At 42.4% G+C, this 22,789-nt stretch overlaps 1 protein-coding gene across 1 annotated transcript in view; it reads left to right on the forward strand.

Annotated features, from left to right (window-relative positions):
* The window catches only part of Egfl6 (EGF like domain multiple 6), a 67,498-nt gene that overhangs the window by 23,070 nt on the left and 21,639 nt on the right, over positions 1 to 22,789 (forward strand). The window contains 4 exon segments of the mRNA XM_052715601.1: positions 5,180 to 5,272; positions 11,120 to 11,239; positions 16,570 to 16,689; positions 20,490 to 20,624. Of these exon segments, the coding sequence (XP_052571561.1) occupies positions 5,180 to 5,272; positions 11,120 to 11,239; positions 16,570 to 16,689; positions 20,490 to 20,624 (468 nt within the window).

A 22,789-nucleotide genomic window follows, 5' to 3' on the forward strand; every position in this document is an offset into this window, starting at 1 on the left:
TTACAAACTAAGGAACCAGATCATTTCTCATATTCCGTGTTAGGAGCTTATGTGAGAGACCTCTGATAATTTCCAGACGATTTCTGACAGCTGAGATGAACAGAGATTTCTGACCTGTGTTGATTTTTGTGTGGATTTCCATAGTAACCCATATTTGTGACAGAGAACAATCAAACCTGCATTTCTCCAAGGCATTTGGTTACATTGTCTGGGATAGAGTTCATTACCTCAGGGTAGAAATCTGGTCTCAAATGCCTGATCATGAATTCTTGGTCTGTTAAATGAGGTAATAACATACCTGAATGTTTCATTAAAATGCTAGTTACTTTAGAAGTAGCTATATTATCTTCTCATAGGCCTGTCTCTGACACAACCCCCTCCATTCTAACTGGCCCCCAAATATCTAGATTAATAGCTGCTAGGGTGGTGGTCATCATTACTTTTTAGTAGAGTAGGCACTGGTAAGTTCCCTGTACCCCAGTTAATAGTCCCACAGCTACTGATGTCTATGCAAACACCCTAATTACACTCAGTGGGTCTGTCTTAATCACTGTTCTATTGCTGTGAAGAGACACCATGACCAAGGCAACTCTTATAAAAATAAAGCATTTAATTGGGAATGACTTACAGTTTCAGAGGTTTAGTCCATTATTATCATGGTGGGACATGACTACATGCAGGCAGTCATGGTGCCAGAGAAGGAGCTGAGAGTTCTACATCTGGATCCAAAGGCAGCAGGAAGAGAGACACTGGGCCAGGCTTGGGCTTTTGAAACCTCACAGTTCACCCCTAGTGACACACTTCCTCCAACAAGGCCACACCTACCCCAGCAAGGCCATACATCCTAGTCCTTCTCAAAGCAGTGCCACTCCCTAACGAGTAAACATTCAAATCTATGAGCCTGTAGAGGCCATACTTATTGAAATCATGACAGGGTCTAAAAAGGTAAAAGGTGTGGAAATAGGAGGAGGACTTGTTGGGGAGAAAGGGGAGTTCAGAGGAAGTGGGAAGGGGACAAGAAGAGTTATAATGGAAATTGACTATGACCAAAATACATTGTATACATGTATAAAATTGTCAAAGAATAATACAAGATTTGAAAATATCTAGATTGACACTAGGGGAGGGCAGAACTTGATAATATCTGAAATCCATGAAACAACAGAAGGCATGGATACTGTTTCCACACATTCCCTGTTATTCAAAACTTTTAGCCATCAGGGCTTCTTCATAATGAGATGACCAGAACGTTGAGATGCTAAGGAAAAATGAAGACCATCATTGTTCATCCACTTAAAGGAAATTAAAGCATCCCTCTGAGACCTGTGTCAGTTAAAAGGGCAGATAGATGTCACTCAGTTGGTAGAATGCTTGCTTAGCATGCAGCAGTCCTCACTCTGATGGAATGTGTTATGATCAAAGACATCATACACTAGACTGATGTGGGTGAACTTGAAGAAGGTAGTGAAGTTAATTAAGGCTCTGTTTCCTCCTCTGGAACATAGAGAGGGCAATACTCCTCTGAAGGTACAGAGTAGGGGCACTAAAGCATCTACTTACTACTTGTCACACAGAAAACAATGCAATGACTCTTGTCACACTTCTGTCCTTCAAAGTACCAGGTGATAGAAGCATTAAACATAGCTTTGTTCTTTGCATAGAAACAGCATAAAACATTCTTCTTTGAAGGCAGTCATGTGGAAAGAGGTAAAAGTCACCTGAGACATGTGACTTATAATTTCTTACACTCTCACGAACCTCAACACTTACTGCCATAAAACTCGGTCAGACCCAGCATACCACTGGCGAGTAAGTAAGAGTGAGATTTAACTTGCTGCAAGGGCTGTTCTTCAACTGGATCAGAGTAGTCTGGCCACATATACACAGCCCATCACAATCTCAATGATTTTGTGGACTATATGTCACAAGCAGGAAGGAATGGGAAGCAAAAAGTTAAAAGATCCAGTGGGAGAGCTTAAGAAAAATGTTTAATATGCAGATGTTTCAGGCAAATGATAGCTAGCCACTCTGTTGTTTTTGTTGAATATTTGGGCTTTAATTTGCAATGGATGACTTTTAGATCTAAATATATATATCATATTTTATTGAAGTTTTTCAGAGTTTCCTGTAGCCCAGGCTGGCCTCAAACTCTTTCTATAGCTGAAGATGACCTTGAACTCCTGATCCTTCTGCTTGAGTGCTAGGATTACAGCCACTCACCAGCATGCCCAGTTTATATAGTGCTGCGGATCAAACTCAACAATGCTTTCTGCATTCTAAGCAAGCACTCTCCTAACAGAGCCAGATCCCTAGCCCTTGCGTGTTCCTTCTTGTCGGTAAGGTCATATGTTCCTAGAAGCACGAAATAACAAGGATAGTCACTCCCCTCTTGCCAGATTCCTTATTCCTAAACCAGAGTTCAGACCATGCAGAAAGAAAAACACACATCAACCTGCCCCAGCAAGTAATACCAGACCCTGGCTGGGAGGTCCCAGTCCACACACGCCTTTTCTTCCATCTACTGTTCATTGTTTCTCTCAATGACCTGCACATGGGAGCCCACCCGCCCCCAGCCTTTGGCCTCTGCCCCTGTCTAAATCTCTCAGTGGTGGAGTCTGATCAAGTCTGCATCATAAACCTCAAAATATATGTCACTCTAGTGACATGGAATGAAGTGCTGGCCAAGGACAAATCCCGGATGAAAAACTGCAGATGGAGGAGTCTGGGGGAGAACTGAGCATGAGAGTTTGACTTTGTGCAAAGTGTGTCTCAGCCTCAGGCTGTTTTAGACACAAACTGAATTTCCCTGCGCTGGATTGGCTGTTCTGGTCCCAGATCCAAAGTCACTGTAAATTGAAAACATCTTTCTAAAGCTTCGACCTTAAAGAAAGCAAGGATATTACTCACCATTTCTCCTGTGTGCTATCTGGCATTCATTCTGGGCTTTCCTGTCTGGATTCATTGGAAATCAGCTTCCAGGGAGCAATCACAGGTCTTTGGGACTTAAAGACAATCCAAGATTTCTTTTTCTAACATCTGAACTTAAAGCTGCATCACCAAGTCCATGCTCATAACAAAGGAGACACTGAAAATTAAATTCCATCTCTTTAGTCTCTAGAAGTGGAAAAATTTTGCTTTGGAAGCTTTTTTTTCTTCTCCTTACCTTCTTAGTTATGACTTGTTTGGAACCAAAATGTTTCCCTGTTACAATATTTATGTCTATTGATTTATTCACTGTTGGAAAATATGTGTTCTGTGCATGGTGGCACACATCTCTAATCCCAGCACTAGAGAAGGAGAAGTAAGAGGATCATGAGTTCAAGGCCAGCCCAGGCTACATTGTGAGACCCTGTCTCAAAACTAAAGCAAAAACAAGGACTAAGAATGTAGCTCAGTGGTAGACCATTGGACTAACATGCACAAGGCTCTGGGTTCCACCCCTAGCACTGCAATATATTTGCATATGTAGGATATATTCGTGTGTGTGGCATATATATGCATGTGATGAATCTATTTTCTCATAGCACATTCACAAATGATATAAAATGCTGCAGGAGAAAAATGAATTTTAAGTGATTGCCCAAAGACACTGAGAACACAGTAACAGGCCGTTCTCACACTCATTTTGCTCATCTCCTTTCCGTGAGCCTGATTCAAACTTGCCATCATCTTTGATCATTTTTTTCCTTGCCCTCAATTCACTTACAACATTCTGGCCCTCTTGTGTTAGCCTACCATTTTCTTCACTGAAGAAAGATGTATCAGATGCCTACTTCTTGCCATGTACCAGGATACAAAAGTCGATAACAGAAAAACAAACCCTGCCTTTGTTAAGCCTCTATGACCACCATCATCACCATGCTTTGAGTGCCCATCAGAGTGAGCCGTTCAGATTTGATAACAAACAACACTAAAAAGATCTTGATCAGCCGGGCAGCGGGGGCACACACTTTTAATCCCAGCACTCGGGAGGCCGAGCCAGGCGGATCTCTGTGAGTTTGAGGCCAGCCTGGGCTACCAAGTGAGTTCCAGGAAAGGCACCAAAACTACAGGGAAACCCTGTCTCAAAAAACCAAAACCAAAAACAGCAACAAAAGATCTTGATCATTCCAAAGAAAAATAAGTGGTGCTGAGGTCGATAGGTCGGTCAGTAAAGTGCTTGTCACAAAGACCTGAGGGGCTAAGTTTGATCCACAGAATCCACGTAAATAAATAAATGAATGAATAAATAAATAAATAAATAAATAAATAAATAAATAAATAAATAAATAAATAAGCCAGGTGTAGTGATGCACGTTTGCAATCCTGGCACTGTAGAGGCAGAGTCATCTGGATCCCTGAGACTCACTGGACAGCCTGTCTTAGTCTGTGACCCTTAAGGCCAGTGAGAGACTCTGTCTCAGGAAACAAGATTTGGATGGAAGCAAGATGACTCACTGGGTAAAGGCCCTTGCCACAAAGTCTGACAACCTGAAGTTGATCCCCAGGGCTCACATGGTAGAAGAAAAGAGCCAACTGCTGCTGGTTATCCTCTGACACCACCCCCCATGTGTGTCATGACACATGCATGCCCTGCCCCCCCAATACGAACAAGTAAATGCTTTTTAAAACAAGTAGATGCCAACTGAAGAATGACATAAAAGGCTGTCCTCTGGCTTTCACGTTAAAGTACATATATGTGTACTCACATCCACACATATGGGAACATCTGCACAGAGAGAGGGAGGGAGAGAGAGAGAGAGAGAGAGGGAGGGAGGGAGGGAGGGAGGGAGGGAGAGAGGGGGGAAATAGAGAAATACTTAAGAGATGGGAAGAGACAATTACAGAAAGAAACTTGCCCATGTTACTCCGATGTGTCTTTCTCTCAGATACTCTTCTTTCTTTATTAATATTTTGGACTGACATGCAGAAGTGATTGGCTGTGTGGTCAGGAGTGGGGAGCTTTATAGCACTGGAAGCATGGCCACACTAAGCAAATGAGTACAATATATTGTCGTTTGTTGCATGGTGTGTGGGAGGGCTGGTTTTGTTCAAAAGGCAATCCCTGCCCAGTGTTGAAAAGGTCAAAGTAGAGTCAAGAGGAGATAGAGTCTCAGTCCGTTCCCGTGTAGAAGGCAATCTGCCTGTGCACATTAGTACTGTGTCAACTATATCATCAGGATCTCTTTTCCTTTTACAGCTACATGTGAGCCCAGATGCAAATTTGGTGAATGTGTGGGACCGAATAAATGTAGATGCTTTCCAGGGTACACCGGGAAGACCTGCAGTCAAGGTCAGTACAACACCAGGATCCTGAGACAAACTCCATTACAATCGGGTTAGGGAGCAAAGACAGCAACGAGGATTTCTTACAGGATGCTACTCAAATCTTGACCACAACATGGTTTCAGGATGAGAGTTTTCAGCCAATCTCTCCTTGATTAAGTGCAAAACTTCTGATATTTTTCCAAATTATGCAATAAAAAGCCTTGCTTAAAAGAACTGTTATTTTTAAGATTATCTGAGTAATATACATTCTTTATTTTTAAAAAGCGACAACAATTCATAAGACTATAAAAATAAAAAAGGATGGGCCAGTGATGGAACTCAGTTGGTAGAGTATCTGCCCAGCATGCACAAAGCCTTGGGTTCAATCCCCAGCACTGCATAAACCAGGCATGGTAATGCACACTTGTAGCCCTAGCACTTGAGAGGTGGAGACAGGAAGATCAGAAAAGTTCAAGGTCATCTTTGGCTACATATCAATTTCTAGCCAGCCTGGGATACATGAGACCCAGTTGAGGGGGCCAGGGAAAGGCTCTACCCCAAACCCTTACTAGAACCATAGTTAACAGTTTGCTCTAGATCTTCAGAGGCCTTTTCCATGACCCTACAGGCATCAGTATTTCTCCTGGGTGTCCTTATCTGTCAGTATGCACAGTGTTCAAACTTCTTAAGGCCATATCCCAGTCCTTAGTATGAAGGTATTTATCATTTATGAAGCAAATGCTTTCTTACCATCGCCATTTTTACCCTGTCTCCAATCCCTTGCCACTGCAAACAATGCTAAATCGAACACTCTACTCATTTCCACTCACAGCCTCTCAGTCTGGAGTGACTGTTTTTTGTGAGAGAAATATCTAAAAATTGAATTGTTGAATAGTGTGCATATTTTTACCCCAATATATACATTTCTGAGAAGTTTTGATTTTGTTTTTGAGACAGGATCTTACTATGTACCTCTAGCTGTTCTAGATGTCACTCTATAAAACAGGCTGGTCTTCAACTCACAGAGATCTGCCTGCTTCTGCCTCCTGGGTAATGGGATTAAAGGTATGTGACACCACACTGGTCTGCTTTGCTTTGAAACAGTCTTATATACCCTAGGCTTGCTATGTAGCCCAAGATGGACCTTGAACTTGTGATTCTACTGCCACCACCTTCTGGGTGTTTGGGTTATATGTGTGGACTACCACACCCAGTGTATATGGTGCTGGTGAAGGAATCCAAGACTTTGTACATGCCAGACAAGCACTTTACCAACTAACCTACAGCTGCAGCCCAGCAGTAGATGTATTTCAAAAGATAATTTATGTTATTTGTCTTAGGCTATTTATCTGATGCCAATTAAGGATTTATTTAATATCTAGAACACTGGCCAGGTATGGTGGCACATGACTATAATCCCAGCATATGGGAAGTAGAGGTAAGAAGTTTAAGAGTTTGATCCCAGCCTCTATTATGTGCTTAAGAACAGCCTGGGCTATCTGAGACCCTGTCTCAAACAAACAAGAAAAGTCTAGAACAAAAGCTCTGTCCTCCAGAGAGTGTTTTCGGATAATATATAAGGTCCATTTGCATATACCTTTCAGATAAGCAATAACTGTATAGTATGTTTATGCAGTAATATTGTATGGGATGTGTGCATGATAAAACAGACTAGTTACTTAGCTAAAAATCAAACTTAACTGATAATCCTGTATTTTTAGTTGCCTAACTCAGGAACCATACCCAGGGGATATCTGGCACTATTGAAAGACACTTGGCGCCTTTAATCCCAGCACCCGGGAGGCAGAGGCAGGCGGATCTCTGTGAGTTTGAGGCCAGCCTGGGCTACCAAGTGAGTTGTAGGAAAGGTGTAAAGCTACACAGAGAAACCTTGTCTCAAAAAACCAAAAAAAAAAAAAAAAGAAAGAAAGAAAGAAAGACACTTGGAGGAGGTATTTCTGGCATCTACTGGCTAAATATCTGTCTTAGGGTTTCCATTGCTGTAAAGAAACACCAGGACCACACAACTCTTATAAAGGAAAACATTTAATTAGGGCTGGCTTGCTGTTTCAGAGGTTTAGACCATTATTATCATGGTGGGAAGCATGGTGGCATGCAGGCAGACATGGTGCTGGAGTAGTAGCTGAGAGGTCTACATTTGGATCCACAGGCAACAGGAAGAGAGAGTGCCACTGGGCCTGGCTTGGCCTTCTGAAACCCCAAAGCCCACTCTCAGTGACACACTTCCTCCAACAAGGACACACACACCTACCCCAACAAGGACACACCTCCTAATAGTGCTACTTCCTAATGACTAAGCATTCAAATATATGAACCTTTGCGGGCCATTCCTATTCAAACCACCACAACACTCTACAGTGCCCAGAAGTGCCCTGTACCAACAAAAATAGCTTGATCCAAATGGCAATAAATGTTGATGCAGAGAGACTGTAGGAATTATAGTGAACAAAAACCACCCCTGAATTCTGGAGCTCAGTTGGTAGAGTATTTATCTGGCATGCACAACACCTTGGGTTTGATCTCCAATATGGAATAAACAGGGTGTGATGGCAAATTTCTGCGATCCTAGTACTTGGACAGTAAAAGCAAGAGGATTAAAGATTCATCCTTGGCTACATAGCAGGTTCCTGGGATACAAGAGATCCTGTCTCAAAATGAACAAACAAACACATGAACAAAAGCATTTTGGTGGGAAAAAGAGCCCCCCTTGGTCTTGGCTGTAGACTAGAAATTTCAGCTAGAGTAGTTTTTCATTCAGCGGACATCTGGCGATTTCTGGACACAGTTTGAGTTGTCACAGCTAGGGAAGGAGTTGCTAGTGGTATCTACTAAACAAATCCCATCCCTTTTCCTAAACACCCACAAGACAGACCAGCCCCCACCTAAAGGAATGATCTGGACTCAAATGTCAAGAGAGGTTCAGCAACTCTTGCAGAAAGTAGGCCACAAGAAAGTGCTCCTAGCCCTGAGATAAGGTTGAGCACAACCAGCAAATCACATTTAACTGTTCTCATGAGAAACCTCCAGAAGGCCATAAAGATGGCTAAGCAGTTAAGAGTGCAGATCCAAGCACCCACATACAAAAAGAGCTGAGCATAGTGATAAAGAACCATAATCTGGGGCTCACTGGCCAGCCAGCCTAACCTAATAGGTGAGCTCTCTCTTTCTATCTCCAAAAACCTAGGAACGGCACCTGGCCTCCTCATTCATACTCATAAGCCCAAACCCACACAAGCATGCACACACATCAAACACTGAGAAGCACAGGTTCATCAGTGAGATCTCTTATTAGATCTTTTGTACCAGGTGCTGGTTTTTCCGTGGATCCTTTCTGGAACCCTTTGGACTAAAAGACCTATTTCTCATTCTAGTTCTCAAGTTCTAGTAAAATATTAACATTGAGAGAGTGGTCCAGTTGGCTCACGTTCTGAGGTTGTCTCTGTTCCCTCTACAGCCTCTCTGCCTCATGGAAGCCTGATCAAAGACCACTCATGGCAACAAGCCTCAGGCCTCAACTAATGTGTTTCCCAGAAATCCTCTTTCTAAGACATGAGTTAGCACCACTGGCTTAAAGCCAAGTGATGGGATACACTGGGTTTTCCATCATGTCCAGTCAACGTATTTCAATTCTCCTCTTAAGAAGAGGGTGAAGTTGGCTCGCGCGCGTACACACACACACACACACACACACACACACACACACACACACACACACACATCTGTGCAAAATAAAATGAATAAAAGTTTTAAAAAACAATAAAGTGGTTAGAGTGTGTAAGTAGGATGGTGGGGTCAAGGAGACAAGCAATGGAGAAGGAAGCTTCAGGTGTTAGAAAACCTGCATCCACAGAACTTTCCAGAGGCAGGAAGAGCTCCTGTTTGACTTTGCAATGGCACATTCTGCTTTCTGCCATTCAGAATTGTCTTCTCTTCTATGGAATTTGGTGCCTTTCTCCTTTCTATATCTACCTTAGGGGAGTTACACTATGAGTCCTTCTCCACAATCAGATTTCCAAAGACACGATAGATCCTTTTATCACAATATCTTTTAACATTTTTTTTCTCCTGTACCTTTTTTTCCTTTTTGAGACAGGGTCTCATATATCCCAGGCTAAGGATGACCTTGAACTCCTGATTCCCACCCCATCTGCCTCCCAAATGCCGAGATTACAGACATGCACCACCATGCCTGGATTTTGTGGCAGTAGGTATTGAACTCAGGGCTTTGCACATACTAGGTGAGCATACTTCCAACTGAGCTACACCCCTAACCCATCTCCTTTATCATTTCTTATTTTAAAAGAAATGTTATTTATTCTTAACATTTAATTTTTTTTACCAAAATACACTAAGAAATGCAGGGGAAAAAAGACACCCTTGAACATACCAATTAACTACGACCATGGCTAATGTTGAGAGCTGTTCACTCCAGGCTTTTATTCCATGTACATTTCTGTTTTGTTGTCTATTTATTTATGATTGATCTGTACACATAACTTTGTAAACACCCCTTGTGCACCTTCACATGCAATTAAATATGCTGCAACCTCACTACCAACTGCCTGTCAGGGTTATCTCCACAATGGTCTGAGCTGAGACAATGAGTGTAGGTCTGGAGTCACCCAAAATCACAACAATGTTGTCACTGGCTGTTTCGGAAGCAGTAAAGACAGAAATCCTCAGATTTTATGTTTCTAACTCTTTATTTAAGTAGCATCATATAGAATTGTGCACGTATTAGAAATGTATAACTTGGGCCAGTCAGATGGCTCATTAGGTACAAGCCTGACAACCTGAGTTTGATCCCTGGGACCCACATCAGGGAAAAACTGACACTTGATAGTTGTCCTCTGACCTCCACACATACACCAGGCATCCATGTGCTCACAGTCTTACATACATATCACACACACACACACACACACACACACACACACACACACACACACACACACAAATAATAATAATAAATGAAATGTTTTAATAAAAAAATACAACTTGATAAATTGTCACAATACCTTTCTAATTGGAACCCAGAATTAAAAAAAAACAGAAACTCAACAGTTCCTGCCTCCCACACGTCGGAGCATTTCTTCCATCAACCAGAAAAGCATAGCCGTGGATGGTGGGTGGCTTTTGCTTGTGATCATTAGCACTGGAGAGGATGAAGCATGAGGGCTGCCTCAAGCTCAAAGCCAGCCTGGGCTATAATGTGAGGCTGGATAGATAGATAGATAGATAGATAGATAGATAGATAGATAGATAGATAGACAGATGATAGATAGATAGATAGATAGATAGATAGATAGATAGATAGATAGACTTTACTTCATCTATCACAGTATGTATGCAACGGGTGTACCCAGCTTATTCTACTCATTATCTGTTTGTGAAAACCATCTTTGTTGCCTATAGTTGTAATTTTTTCTGCTTAACTGCTGTACAACATACTCATCATATATCTATCCTGCTGAGGTGTATTTGAATCACTGCAACTAACACAAATGCTATTATGATCTTTTTAGTGTATGTTTTGTGTGTGTGGTGTGAAAGGACAACTGGCATTTCTATTAGGAATATACCCATTACTGGAACTGCTAGCTCATTGGTAGGTCTATTTCTAACTTCAGTTTTCCAAAGTACCTGTAGTAATTTCCATTCCCTCCAATGGTCAATGGTTGTCCTATTTGCTCCACATCCTCACCAATCTTTCCAAGTGGACAAACATTTGACAGTTTGAAAGGACATAAGTAGTGAGCCTTTGTCCTTCCAAAAATTGGCATCTAGTCTCTCCCACATAGATGTTTTCTGATTCTGTTAACGTTTCTCCCTTTTCTGACTGGCCCTGCAGATGTGAATGAATGTGGAGTCAAGCCCCGGCCGTGCCAGCACAGGTGTGTGAATACACACGGCAGCTACAAATGCTTTTGCCTCGGTGGCCACATGCTTCTACCAGACGCCACATGTTCAAGTAAGTTTCAGCAGCCACTCAATACTAAAGGCTTGCATTTTGGTATGTGGTGCATGAGGAAGGACGTGGGCAACGTTTTAAAACATATCTAGGATCATCCTGGTGTGGTGATGCACACCTTTAATCCCAGCACTCAAGAGGCAGAGGCAAGCAGATCTCTGTGAGTTTGAGGCCAGTCTCATCTACACAGTGACTCCCAGGCCAGACAAGACTACATAATGAAACAGTTCTCAAGACAAAACAAAACATGTCTAGGGTTGAGGCTATGGCTCAGTTTGGTAAAGTGCTTGCCTAGCATGTACAAATCCCTGGGTTTGATCCCCAGTGCCACATAAGCATGGCATGGTAGTCCATGCCTGTAATCGCAGAAGGATAAGAAGTTAGTTCAAAGTCAACCTGAGTTATAAATCAAGTTGGAAGTCAACGTGGGGACACATGAGATACTGCCCCCAAAATAAAGGTCTTTAACATCACCATAGGCTAAAACATCTTTGGGTACTTACTTCTTTAAATTATTGTAAAATGTACATAACATGAAATTCACCATTTTAACCACTCAAAAGTGGACAAATCAACAAGTTCATCACTCCAAAAGAAAGCCCAACCATTGAGCCGGCAAAGTGGCCCAGTGGATAAGAGTACTTGCCATGCAAGCCTAATGACACCTGAGTTTGATGCCTGGAACCCATTAAAAGCCTGGCTCCCATATATAATTCCCAGTACGCTTACTTTAAGATGGGAAGTGGCAACAGAAGAACTGGCAGGAAGTTCATGGCGTACAGGGTGTAGCAACAGAGGTAACAAGAGAGACCATGGCTCAACAAGGTGGAAGGCAAGAATCGACTTCTGAAAATTGTTCTCTGACCTCCATATGTGTGCTATAGCACTCATGTAACCATACACTCGAAAGCTCGTGCACGCGCGTGCACCCATGTGTACACACACACACACACACACACACACACACACACACACACACACACTATATTAACAAATAAAATTTAAATCATACTAAAGGGAGAAACCCTAACCATTAGCATTCCTCAGCAACTACCAATCTGCTTTCTGTCTATGGATTTGTTTCTTCTAGACACTCATTTATAAATGAAAAAAGTGGGAAATCAATTATATATCTCTATCTATACGTGTGGAAACTAGTTGAATTTCATCAGGAAACTAGGCATGGTGAGCAAAGGGAGTTGATAAGTTTCCACACCATCCCAGGCCATCAATCCTTCCCACCAGCTACCTTTCTCACGCCCCTTGCCCGACTCCCAGAGATTAGAGTGTCTCATTGGAAATGCATTCTGACTCACATTCCTGAAAAGAAAAGCTCTCCTGTGATAACGAAACCCGTGTCCTGTGGGAGAGTGGGAGTCTCCATCCATTCATTTCTTGAGAGGAGAGGCTTTTTAAGTTTGATATTGCAGCTGAAAGGCAAACCCGCCTGCCATACCTGACTTCCCTCCTCTCTTGCCATCTCATTTTCTTCTGCCCGGTGGCCCCCAGCGAACACAAGCCTGCTGCCTTCAGCCAGCTTCCTAGGGTTGCAGTCAAGCAGACTCCCAGCCCATCCCAGGCTTTCTAAAGTCATCTCATCTAGTCTTGCCTAGTGCCCCTGGCTCCTCTTTGTCCTGGCCCTTCATTGCCCTTTACTCAGATCCTCCCTTAGCAAACTAGCCTAAGAGATAACACAGACATTTGCAGTGTCTTTTTCAAATATCCTTCCTCTTATAAATTAAACAGAAACCCCCACGAAACAATCTGATAGCTTAATGAATTCTTGTACAGCACCCTTGTGACTACCACCAACTAGAACTTGGCCAGAACTTCCTTCTCCTATGCCTCCCCAAAGAGGACCATTATCTAGGCTTTTACAGAGATCACTTCAGACTTTTTTAAAAGATCGATGCTAATGGATGATTCTGAAACATTCCAGGAGAGTTCGTTCAGTGCCAAAAGAGATATCTTTCCCCAAATGGAAAGATAGCTATGTTAATTTTGATGATTAAGTTTCAAAACAGATAGCCAAAGAGAAGAAATGAGTAATATAATCATCAGTAGGTGTTTGTTTCCTTACTTTAGCTCTCCATCCCTGTACACTCTTTCTTTCTTTCCCTATAGGGGTTATCTGTGACTCTCCATTTAGAGCTTAAAGCATAGTCCTTGGTCTCTTTCCTGAGTGCTTATTTTATTCCTCCTGGCCCATTGCACTGTCTTTGGTCCTTCTGGTTGACTAGCATTTTATAGATGAATGGAGTATACTTACCAAAATCATGACTGTGCTCACTGGTCTGGGAATATAAGAGATTTTGAGGGGACTGGGAGATGGATCAGGAGGTAAAAGCACTTGACCTATCAGCATGAGGACCTGAGTTCAAATCCCCAGAATGCTTGTTAAAAAAAAAAATAGCACAAGGGCCCGTAATCCCATCGACACTGCAGAAAAATGTGAGGCAGAAACAGAAAATCTCTGAAGGTTTCCAGGCAAGCTAGCCTGGAGCACACAGTAGAAAAACAACAGGGACCCTATCTTAACCAACAGCATTGGAAAGTGTGGCCTAACACCCACAGTTGTCCTGGCCTCCACACACATATTGAGACACACACACATACCTGCACTCACACATGTAAACAAACACACACACACACACACACACACACACACACACACACACACACACACACACACACCGTGAACTTTCACATGTCCACATGCATATGGTGGGGTTTTTTAAGCCCCCATGCATTAAGGATCCATATACACTGAACTTCTGCTAAGTAAGTACATTTTTGTGAAATAGGTTATGCTAAGCAAAAAGTGACAAAATTCCAACTAAACTGTCATTTATTAAAAATGCTGAAGATAACCAGTTTTGGAGACTCTTAATAAAGACTTAGTCTCCACTGTCCTCGAGTGATTTTCTTCTCATATCTGTGGCCTCACAATGAACATATGGCTGCTTCAGCTCCAGATGTCATGTCTACATTAAAGGTAGGCAAAACAAAGGGGATAGAGGTGACACCAATGAGCCAGCTCTTCTTTCATGCCTGTCCTTCTTATCATTCAGTCCTTTGCATCATCTTTTCCAACAGATTTATCTTTTTATATTTGTTTGCTTGTTTGAAACAGGATTTCATGTACCCTAGGTTTACCTCTAACTCCCTAGATAGCCAGAATAACCTTGAACCTCTGATTCTCCTTCTTCCACTTCCCAGAAGTGCTGGAATTACAAGCATGGGCTACCATGCCTGGTGTAATATGGTGCTAGGGATCAAACCCAGTGCATTGTGCATGCTAGGCAAGCTCTCGAACAACTGAACTACATCTGCAGTCCCTCCAGGAGACTTCTCTTTATTTTCCTTTGGCTACACTGAAACACATAGCCACTCTTTGCTGCAAGGGAAGCCAGGCAAGTATCCGGCTTCTCAGATACACATGTTCACCATGGTGAAAATGACAAGGAAAAAGGGTGCCAGAATAACTCTCATGGAGCTGACCATCTGTGTCTGCCACATTACTACAGGTTCCTGAAACACCAAGTCTTGTGGCCTGAGTGACTCTCAATGAGTCTACACATTTGTGCGAAGATTTGGCAAGTTCTTTAACTGTTTTCATTGATAATCTATACCAGCAGTTACTTTTTATCCTCCAGCGACTAGCCAAGTGACATAATGATCTGAGTACATATAAGAGGAGAGAGAAGGGCTGAGGATGGTGTTCAGTTGGTATCATGCTCACCTAGCTTATACAGACCTCTGGGTTCAATCCTCGGTGCTGCATGAACCAGGTGTGCTGTCAAATGCCTGTTAGTCCAGCATTTTGGAAATGGAGAATCAGAAGGGCTTTGTTTTTGGTTTTGTTTTTGTTTTTTGAGACAGGGTTTCTCTGTGTAGTTTTAGTGCCTGTCCTGGATCTCGCTCTGTAGACCAGGCTGGCCTTGAACTCAGAGATCCGCCTGCCTCTGCCTCCCGAGTGCTAGGATTAAAGGCATGTGCCACCGCCACCCGGCGAGAATCAGAAGTTTTAAGGCTACGCTGCCACCTGAGGCCATGTTGATGTCCTTGACCTGTGCTGACGACCAGGGCTATGATGGTGTCTGTGGCCAGTGCTACGGCAGAGGACTGTGTTGATGTCCATGGTCTACACTGCCACAGGAAACCATGCCAACATTCATGGCATGTGCTGTTGCAGGAGACCATGTGGATGTCTGTGGTCCACACTGTTGCCAGAAACCATGTAGAAGAAGTCCATGACCCATGTTCCCACTAACTGCATAGTGCAAGGAAGCTACTTTTGTAGTGATATCGATGACTGCAGACTCACAGCTGAGAAAGAGAGACATAGAAGGCTTCTTTAGCAACCCCTACCCCACCCCACCCCATCTCCACCCACCCAAAGAAAGTAACAGCCTGGACAGAAAGCCATCAAAGAGGACTGTTAAAAATTGTGATAAGGAGCCAGACAGTGGTGGCGCATGACTTTAATCCCAGTGCTGGAGAGAAAGAGGCAGGTGGATCTCTGAGTTCGAGGCCAGCCTGGTCTACAGAGAGAGTTCCAAGACAGCCAGGGCTGTTACACGGAGAACCCCTGTCTCGAAAAAACAAACAAACAAAAAATTATGATAAGGATGAGGAAGTGTAGCTAGCGCTCCACAATTGATGGCTTCTGGCAGGGGTGTAGGAAGAGAAGGACTCAGTTTTCTTGAAAGGGATAGCCATGGGAGTTTGGCCATGCTCCAGTGAGTATATCGGCAACACAGATTGGACTCTTGTTTTGTTTTTGTTTTGTCTCTTCTTCCTCCTCCTCCTCCTCTTCTTCTTCTTCTCCTCCTCCTCTCCTCCTCTTCCTTCTCCTCCTCCTCCTCCTCTCCTCCTCCTCCTCCTTCTTCTTGTTTTTTTGATTGGGGAGGTCACAAGGATATGGGGGAGGACCTGGGAGAACTGGGAAGTGAGTGTAATCAGGATGCATGATGTGAAATTCCCAAATAATCACTAAAATATTATTTTAAAAAAAGTTTTAAGGCTAAAGTGAGTTCAAGACCAGTCTGAAAAACATAAGATGATGTCTCAATTTAAAAGAGATGGGGGTTGGGGGTATAGTCAGAGCTGTATGTTTTCCCTAGAGATAGTCAAGTGCAATGTATTGGTCAACAGAACAAACTACGAGTGAGATTTATCCCAGGAGCCACCATGACAACACACCTGCTCAGATTCCTTGTGGGTTCCCTTTGGGGACTCAGACCATGAAGCCTGTCCTAAGGCATATTACATTTCACATCTCAGAATTGGGAGAGACTTTCTTAGTTAATCTTTGTCTACTTTTGCAGACTCTAGGACATGTGCCAGGATAAACTGCCAGTACAGCTGCGAAGAAACAGAGGAAGGGCCTCGGTGTGTGTGCCCATCCTCTGGCCTCCGCCTGGGCCCAAATGGAAGAGTGTGCCTAGGTAAAAGAGAAAGCATAACTCCATTCCTCTCCATTCCCCTCCATTCCCCCTCCACTGAACTCCATTTTCATTCATTACAAGGTTTGTGCTGAATATATGTGGTGAATTCTTCAAAGTACTGCTCTCTGTCTATTTATGAAATATCTTCAGTCACTTGTGCTCTCTGCATACTTAGGGATATAATGGAAAACAATCTTCGAGTAGTCTATTCTGCCTAATGGATATGGCATAAAGGTTCTTTTTGTTTACTGTATTGACACTGTATAGTCGACTCCAATTACCATGAGACTGACATGCCACCACTCCTTCAATGAGTCAGACCTTATGAGCTGTTGGGATTTGGTTCAATCTATCATTTTCCTGGAAAACATGTATTTACTTTTTTATCTTCAGCATTAATTTAGTGAAAATAATATATGCCTCCTATAATGTGTTTAGTTCACTTTTTTAAACACTTTTTTCGCATTCTCTTTAAAACCTGCCCTAGGGGGTGGGGCTGTAGCTCAGTTGGTTGAGTGCTTGCCAAGCGTGGACAAAGCCTTGGGTTCAATTCGAACCACCATATAAACCAGGGGTGGTAGAGTACAGCTGTAACCACAACAGTCGACAGATGATGGCAGGAAGGAAGATCAGAGGTCATCCTCTGCAAATTCAAGGCTAGTCTGGATTACATAAGACTCTGTTTCAAAATAAACCTGGCTTTAAATTATACAAACTACCCAGCACATGGTATGCAGCAGCAAGCAGATTTCTGTGAGTTCAAGGCCAGCCTGGTCTACATAGTGAGTTCCAAGCCAGCCAGAAATACATAATGAGACCGTATCTCAAAAAAATAAAAATATGATTTCATTGCTATTTCTGACTAGACAAAATGGGCAGATTAAATCACTATCAATTAAGGAGCATATAAACCATTTATAGCTGTTAATTTAGTAAAATCTGTGACCTAAAGCTTTAACTTCTACACTCCTTTGGCTAATTGCACATCTTAGTCTGTGGGTCTACAGAAGCTGAGCAAAGAGTTGGTTCAGTACGTGATCCCAGGAAACACTGCTTGAGGACTTAGGAAGTGACCAATGCTTGACAAGAAGGAACTTCAGGGAAGAAGGGCTTGTTTTGACTTATAAGTTGAAAGGATATGGAATATCATAGTGGAGAAGGCATGGCAACAGGAGCATGGAGCCAGGCAGCTGGCCACATTGCATCCACAGGCAGGAAGCAGAGAACGAACTGGAAGTGAGGCTTGGCTATCAGAATTCAAGGCCCGCCCCCAGTCACTCCCCTCCCCCAGTAAGACGACTCCTCCTAAAAGTCCCACAATCTTTCCAAATATCACCAAGGACCAAGTGCTGAAATGAATGAGCCTTTTCACATTCAAACCACAACTCTGAGGAAAACTGTCTCTTGGTTTTCCCTCTCGGGAAAGGTTTTGTTTTGTTTTGCTTTGTTTTAATCTCTCCATCAATCCCTGCTCTTAACTCTTCGGAGGCTGCTCCAGGGTGAAACTCCCTAGTCCTCCCACTCGGGCCCAGGAGCAAACCTAGTATGGAGCTTATGGCAGCTATGGATACTTTGAGGGCTGAGTGGCAGGGCACCCTAGGTAGCTGAAGCACCATTTCATCCATTTTTGCATCTTGGTTACCTTTGTGAATTTGGATTATGTTTAATCACCTAATTGTATATATTCCTAATAATCATATTCCACCAAATACACATAACATTTAGGTTGGGTGAACACATAGTCTCAATAAGGGAGAGCCAATGAGACCAGAATTTTGACAAAGGTTCATCTTCTTTGATTTAAATAAGCAAATATAAATATGATGTAATACCTCTTCAATGTAATAGAAAATTTTTTTAGTCGGGATGCTGCATGTTTATTTATTCTAAATGTATATAATTTGATGGATTTTGTGTATAAAGTAAGCTCAGCCATATAGGCCAGGGTAGCACTTTTTTAAAACATGTATGTATATTAAACTATTTGTTTTTGTTTTCAGTTGTTTGTTTTTGTTTGTTTTTCAAGACAGGGTTTCTCTGTGTAGCCCTGGCTGTCCTGGAATTCTGTCTGTAGGCCAAGCTGGCCTCAAACTCACAGAGATCCTCTTGCCTCCCAAGTGTTGGGATTAAAGGTGTGCGCCACCTCTCCATTCCCCATCCCTGGCTTCTGTCTTCCTTTTGAGAGTGATAAAAGATTTAATTAGAGTCACAGAGCTTAGTATCTTTTAGTGTAAAATTTACCTGATATGACTGTCTTTTGTTGTTGTTGTTTTGTTTTGTTTTTTGAGTCAGGGTTTCTCAGTGTAGTTTTGGTGCCTATACTGGATCTCACTCTGTAGACCAGACTGGCCTCGAACTCACAGAGATCTGCGTGCCTCTGCCTCCCAAGTGTTGGGATTAAAGGCATGCGCCACCACCACTCAGCTATGACTAAGTCATGATCAAACTAAATTCAAATGTTTTTGCCTACCTTCTTAATTGATTGGGTGCCATTTTAATTGAAAGGGAGAGCTAATGCTTAGGAAAAAGATCAATGAACAATAACTTTGCTTAACTCAGTACTTATTTTAAGAATGCAGCAGAATAGCTCAGTTGATGAAGTACTTGCCTTCATCATGTTGTCCCCATGTTGATTCCCAGCATACACTCATGGGATTGGGGGCAGCTGTGCAATGGAAACAATAAACCAGCATCAATGTGCATACTTAAACCAAGATCCAACCTACTTTGTATCTGGAAGTTAGAGCAATGCCTGAGACATATGGGATTGCTCAGCATAGCAGTCAGCCCCCTGTAAGACATCACTCACTTGGGAGAAAAGAAACATGCCTATAGTTGGTTAAAATTGCATTGTTAAACAGTTATACTCAACCTACAACTTTAGGCAGTAGTGCATTTCTACACAACTATATTTTTTGTGATTTGAGTCAATATTACAGGAGCTTAGAATGAGTTGTTTAATGCTTTTGCAAAATGCAAATCTTAAATGCTTGTACATTTTGGTTTGCTCAAAATGTGGCTGACTTAACTTTCAAAAATTGTATGCCATACAATATAATTAGTAGCCAGGTGGCAGTGCATGCCTTTAATCTCAGCACTTAGGAGACAGAGGCAGATGGTTCTCTGTGAGTTCGATGCCAGCCTGGTCTACAGAGTGACTTCCACGACAGCCAGAGCTGTTACACGGAGAAACCCTGTCTCAAAACAAAACAAATTAGTAACTAGAGAAAAATATTCACTCAGAACACATGTAAAGCATAGGTACCACATGCCAGACACATAGCCCTAGAAGAGCTGGGGTCTAACAAATGAGCAGAGATATAAGGAGTGGGGATGTAATTCAGTTCATAGGGTGCTTGTGTAGCATGCATGAAGCCCTGTGTTCCATCCCCAGCAATGCATAAATAAAGCATGGTGGCACACACATCTGATCCCAGCCTGGGAAGATGGAGGCAGGAGGATGAGGAGTTAAAGGTCACCCTTGGCTACATAGCCAGTCTGGAGCAACCTAGGATACACATCTTGTGGAGTGAATATAAATGATGGCATTATAGCCAGGAAACACCTCCAAGAAAAGATAGGCATAGTGATATGAACCTGTAGAGCTGTGCATGTGCCTGGTAAAGATCTAAAATACTTCCTGAAGATGTGACGTAGGCACCAGATAATCCATTTTCTAGGCAAGGAGACTGCGTGTGCTTGAGCATTGTGTGCTAGGTGGTAAGGTGAGTACCTGTGCATGTGCATGTGTTGGAGTACTCTTCCTGCAATCACTGACAGCTTCTACTCCTATTCCTTAGATATAGATGAATGTGCTTCTAAGAAAGCAGTCTGCCCTTACAATCGAAGATGTGTGAACACGTTTGGAAGCTACTACTGCAAATGTCACATTGGTTTTGAATTGAAATATGTCAGTCGCCGGTATGATTGTGTAGGTAAGATACAGTGACCTTTTTTTTCCCTTGCCTCCAAGCCCATAGGCTTTCTCTACAGTTAATTTTTATGTTCATTCAATCTACTATACTGGCCAGCTGAACAACACAAAAAACCTTGATATTGAGTTTCCAGCATTTAGGTAACTCCAGCGAGATTAATTATGAAGCTAGGTCCATAGTGACTTAAACAAATAAATAGAACTATTATGGAGGCAAATATATTGAGATGATGCCTGTAAGGTTTTTTTTTTAAATTTTGTAAGTTTTCATTTAGTTTATACATTTAGTTATATCTCCAATTACATATCTAAGAATGGGAGCAATAAAGAGATATTTATATTTGCTACAAGATTAAGAAGATCTCAGTGGTTTGTTCCTAACATTTTTCCATTGGAATGGTTTTAGAAAAATGTATGAAAGTGACAGGAGAGATTGCTCAGTAGTTACAAGTACTTGGTCTACAATCATAAGGACCTGAGTTTGGGTCCTAGCACCCATGTAACAAGCCAACTCTCCCAGAAAACTCCTGAAGCTCAGCTCTAGGGAAGAGGGACTGGAGGATCACTGAGGTCTGCTGGCTTCTGGCCTACCTAAGAAAGCAGGAGCCCTGAGAAGAGACTCTGCCTCAGATAATCATAGAGGAGGACACACAATGCCCTCTTCTGGCCTCTACTGTAGACACAAGCACACACATCTGCACACATATGCACACACACATCACTTTTTTAAAAGGAAAATTATATGAAAGGGCACATGTTCTTTCCTCTTTCTTATTTTAGCCCTTTCTTAGTTCAAGTGCCAAATAAAATCACTCTCTGCTAAAACTGTTATTAGTCAGTTGTTAGTCTCATCTGTATGAAGTAAAACATTTTTATCTCTTAGTGAAGGGATCCCAAGCCTCAAAGAGCTTCTGAAGTTGGATATGTTTACCCATTGCCTATAGCAAGCTTTTTTGTTGGCCACCAGCTCCCAAATAACAACATGGAAACTTATTATTAATTATGAAAGCTTGGCCTTTAGCTTAGGCTTGTCTCAACTAGCTCTTATAACTTAAATTAACCCATTTGTATTTTTCTACGTTCTGCCATGTGGCATTACCTCTCTTCCACCATGTACCTCCTGTTTCCTCTCTATGTCTGACTGGAAACTCCACCTTTCTTCTTCCCAGAGCTCTCTCTGCCCGGAAGTCCCACCTATACCTCATGCCTCGCTATTGGCCATTCAGCTCTTATTACACCAATCACATCAATACATCTTCACACAATGTACAAATATCCCACAACAATTGCTTATAGTGAAGAGAAATTGGATTGACTTTCACTCTCTATTCACATAACATGGGTGACAAAGGTATGCACTTGGCACAGAAAGCCAACCATTGGAGAAAATGTGATTCTTTCAGTCCTGTGCTTAGGGACCTGTCTTGTACCATCATGTTGGGAAAGCACCCTATTGCTGGTTTTTGAACCATCTTGGGATGCCTCCATGGTTATTCCCTCAAATTTTCTTTGACACAAAATCAGGCACATGAAATTCATATTTGTTTTGAGCTTGGACCCCACCCTGTCATGTTGACCCTGCTGTGCAATCCAATGACAGTGGTACAGTGTTCCCCAGTCCCCTGACACTGCAAGGACTTCCCCCACACAGCAAGTTAGGAATCCACATAGCTTCACAAGGAAGCAAATCTCTGACGTGCTAAAAGGTGCTTAAGATTAGCATCCGAGCTCCTTTTGTGACCGAGTTCCACACAATGCACTGTTCTGTATGCTTACATCTACAAAGGCATAGACAGGACATGGGGTGGAGAGTGGAGCACTTGAAACTCCCACCTGGGTGGAATCTGGCCAGTTTTCCACCTCTAAAGCCAGCAGACGAGCTCAAACCAGCCTGACCCTTTCCGCTGGCAGGTCCTGAACAAATGCCCATGCCCATGAATTCAGATGATGTCAGAGGTTCCTGGCTGATCCTGTCTTTTCTTTATGAAAAGTTTCAAGGCCATCCAAAATTAGAATTCAGTTTTCTGGTATTGTTACTTAGTTTCAGATTACACGGATAAAAAACAAACCAATCCAAAATTTAGCATTTATTTTCTGATACTGTCACTTAGTTCCAGATTACTTAGATGAAAATGTTAAGGAGAAACTCCAAACATCTTAGTAGAT

Source organism: Peromyscus californicus, unplaced genomic scaffold (genome assembly GCF_007827085.1).
Source record: "Peromyscus californicus insignis strain IS unplaced genomic scaffold, ASM782708v3 Scaffold_10__1_contigs__length_136768540, whole genome shotgun sequence".
Classification (NCBI taxonomy): Eukaryota; Metazoa; Chordata; class Mammalia; order Rodentia; family Cricetidae; genus Peromyscus; species Peromyscus californicus.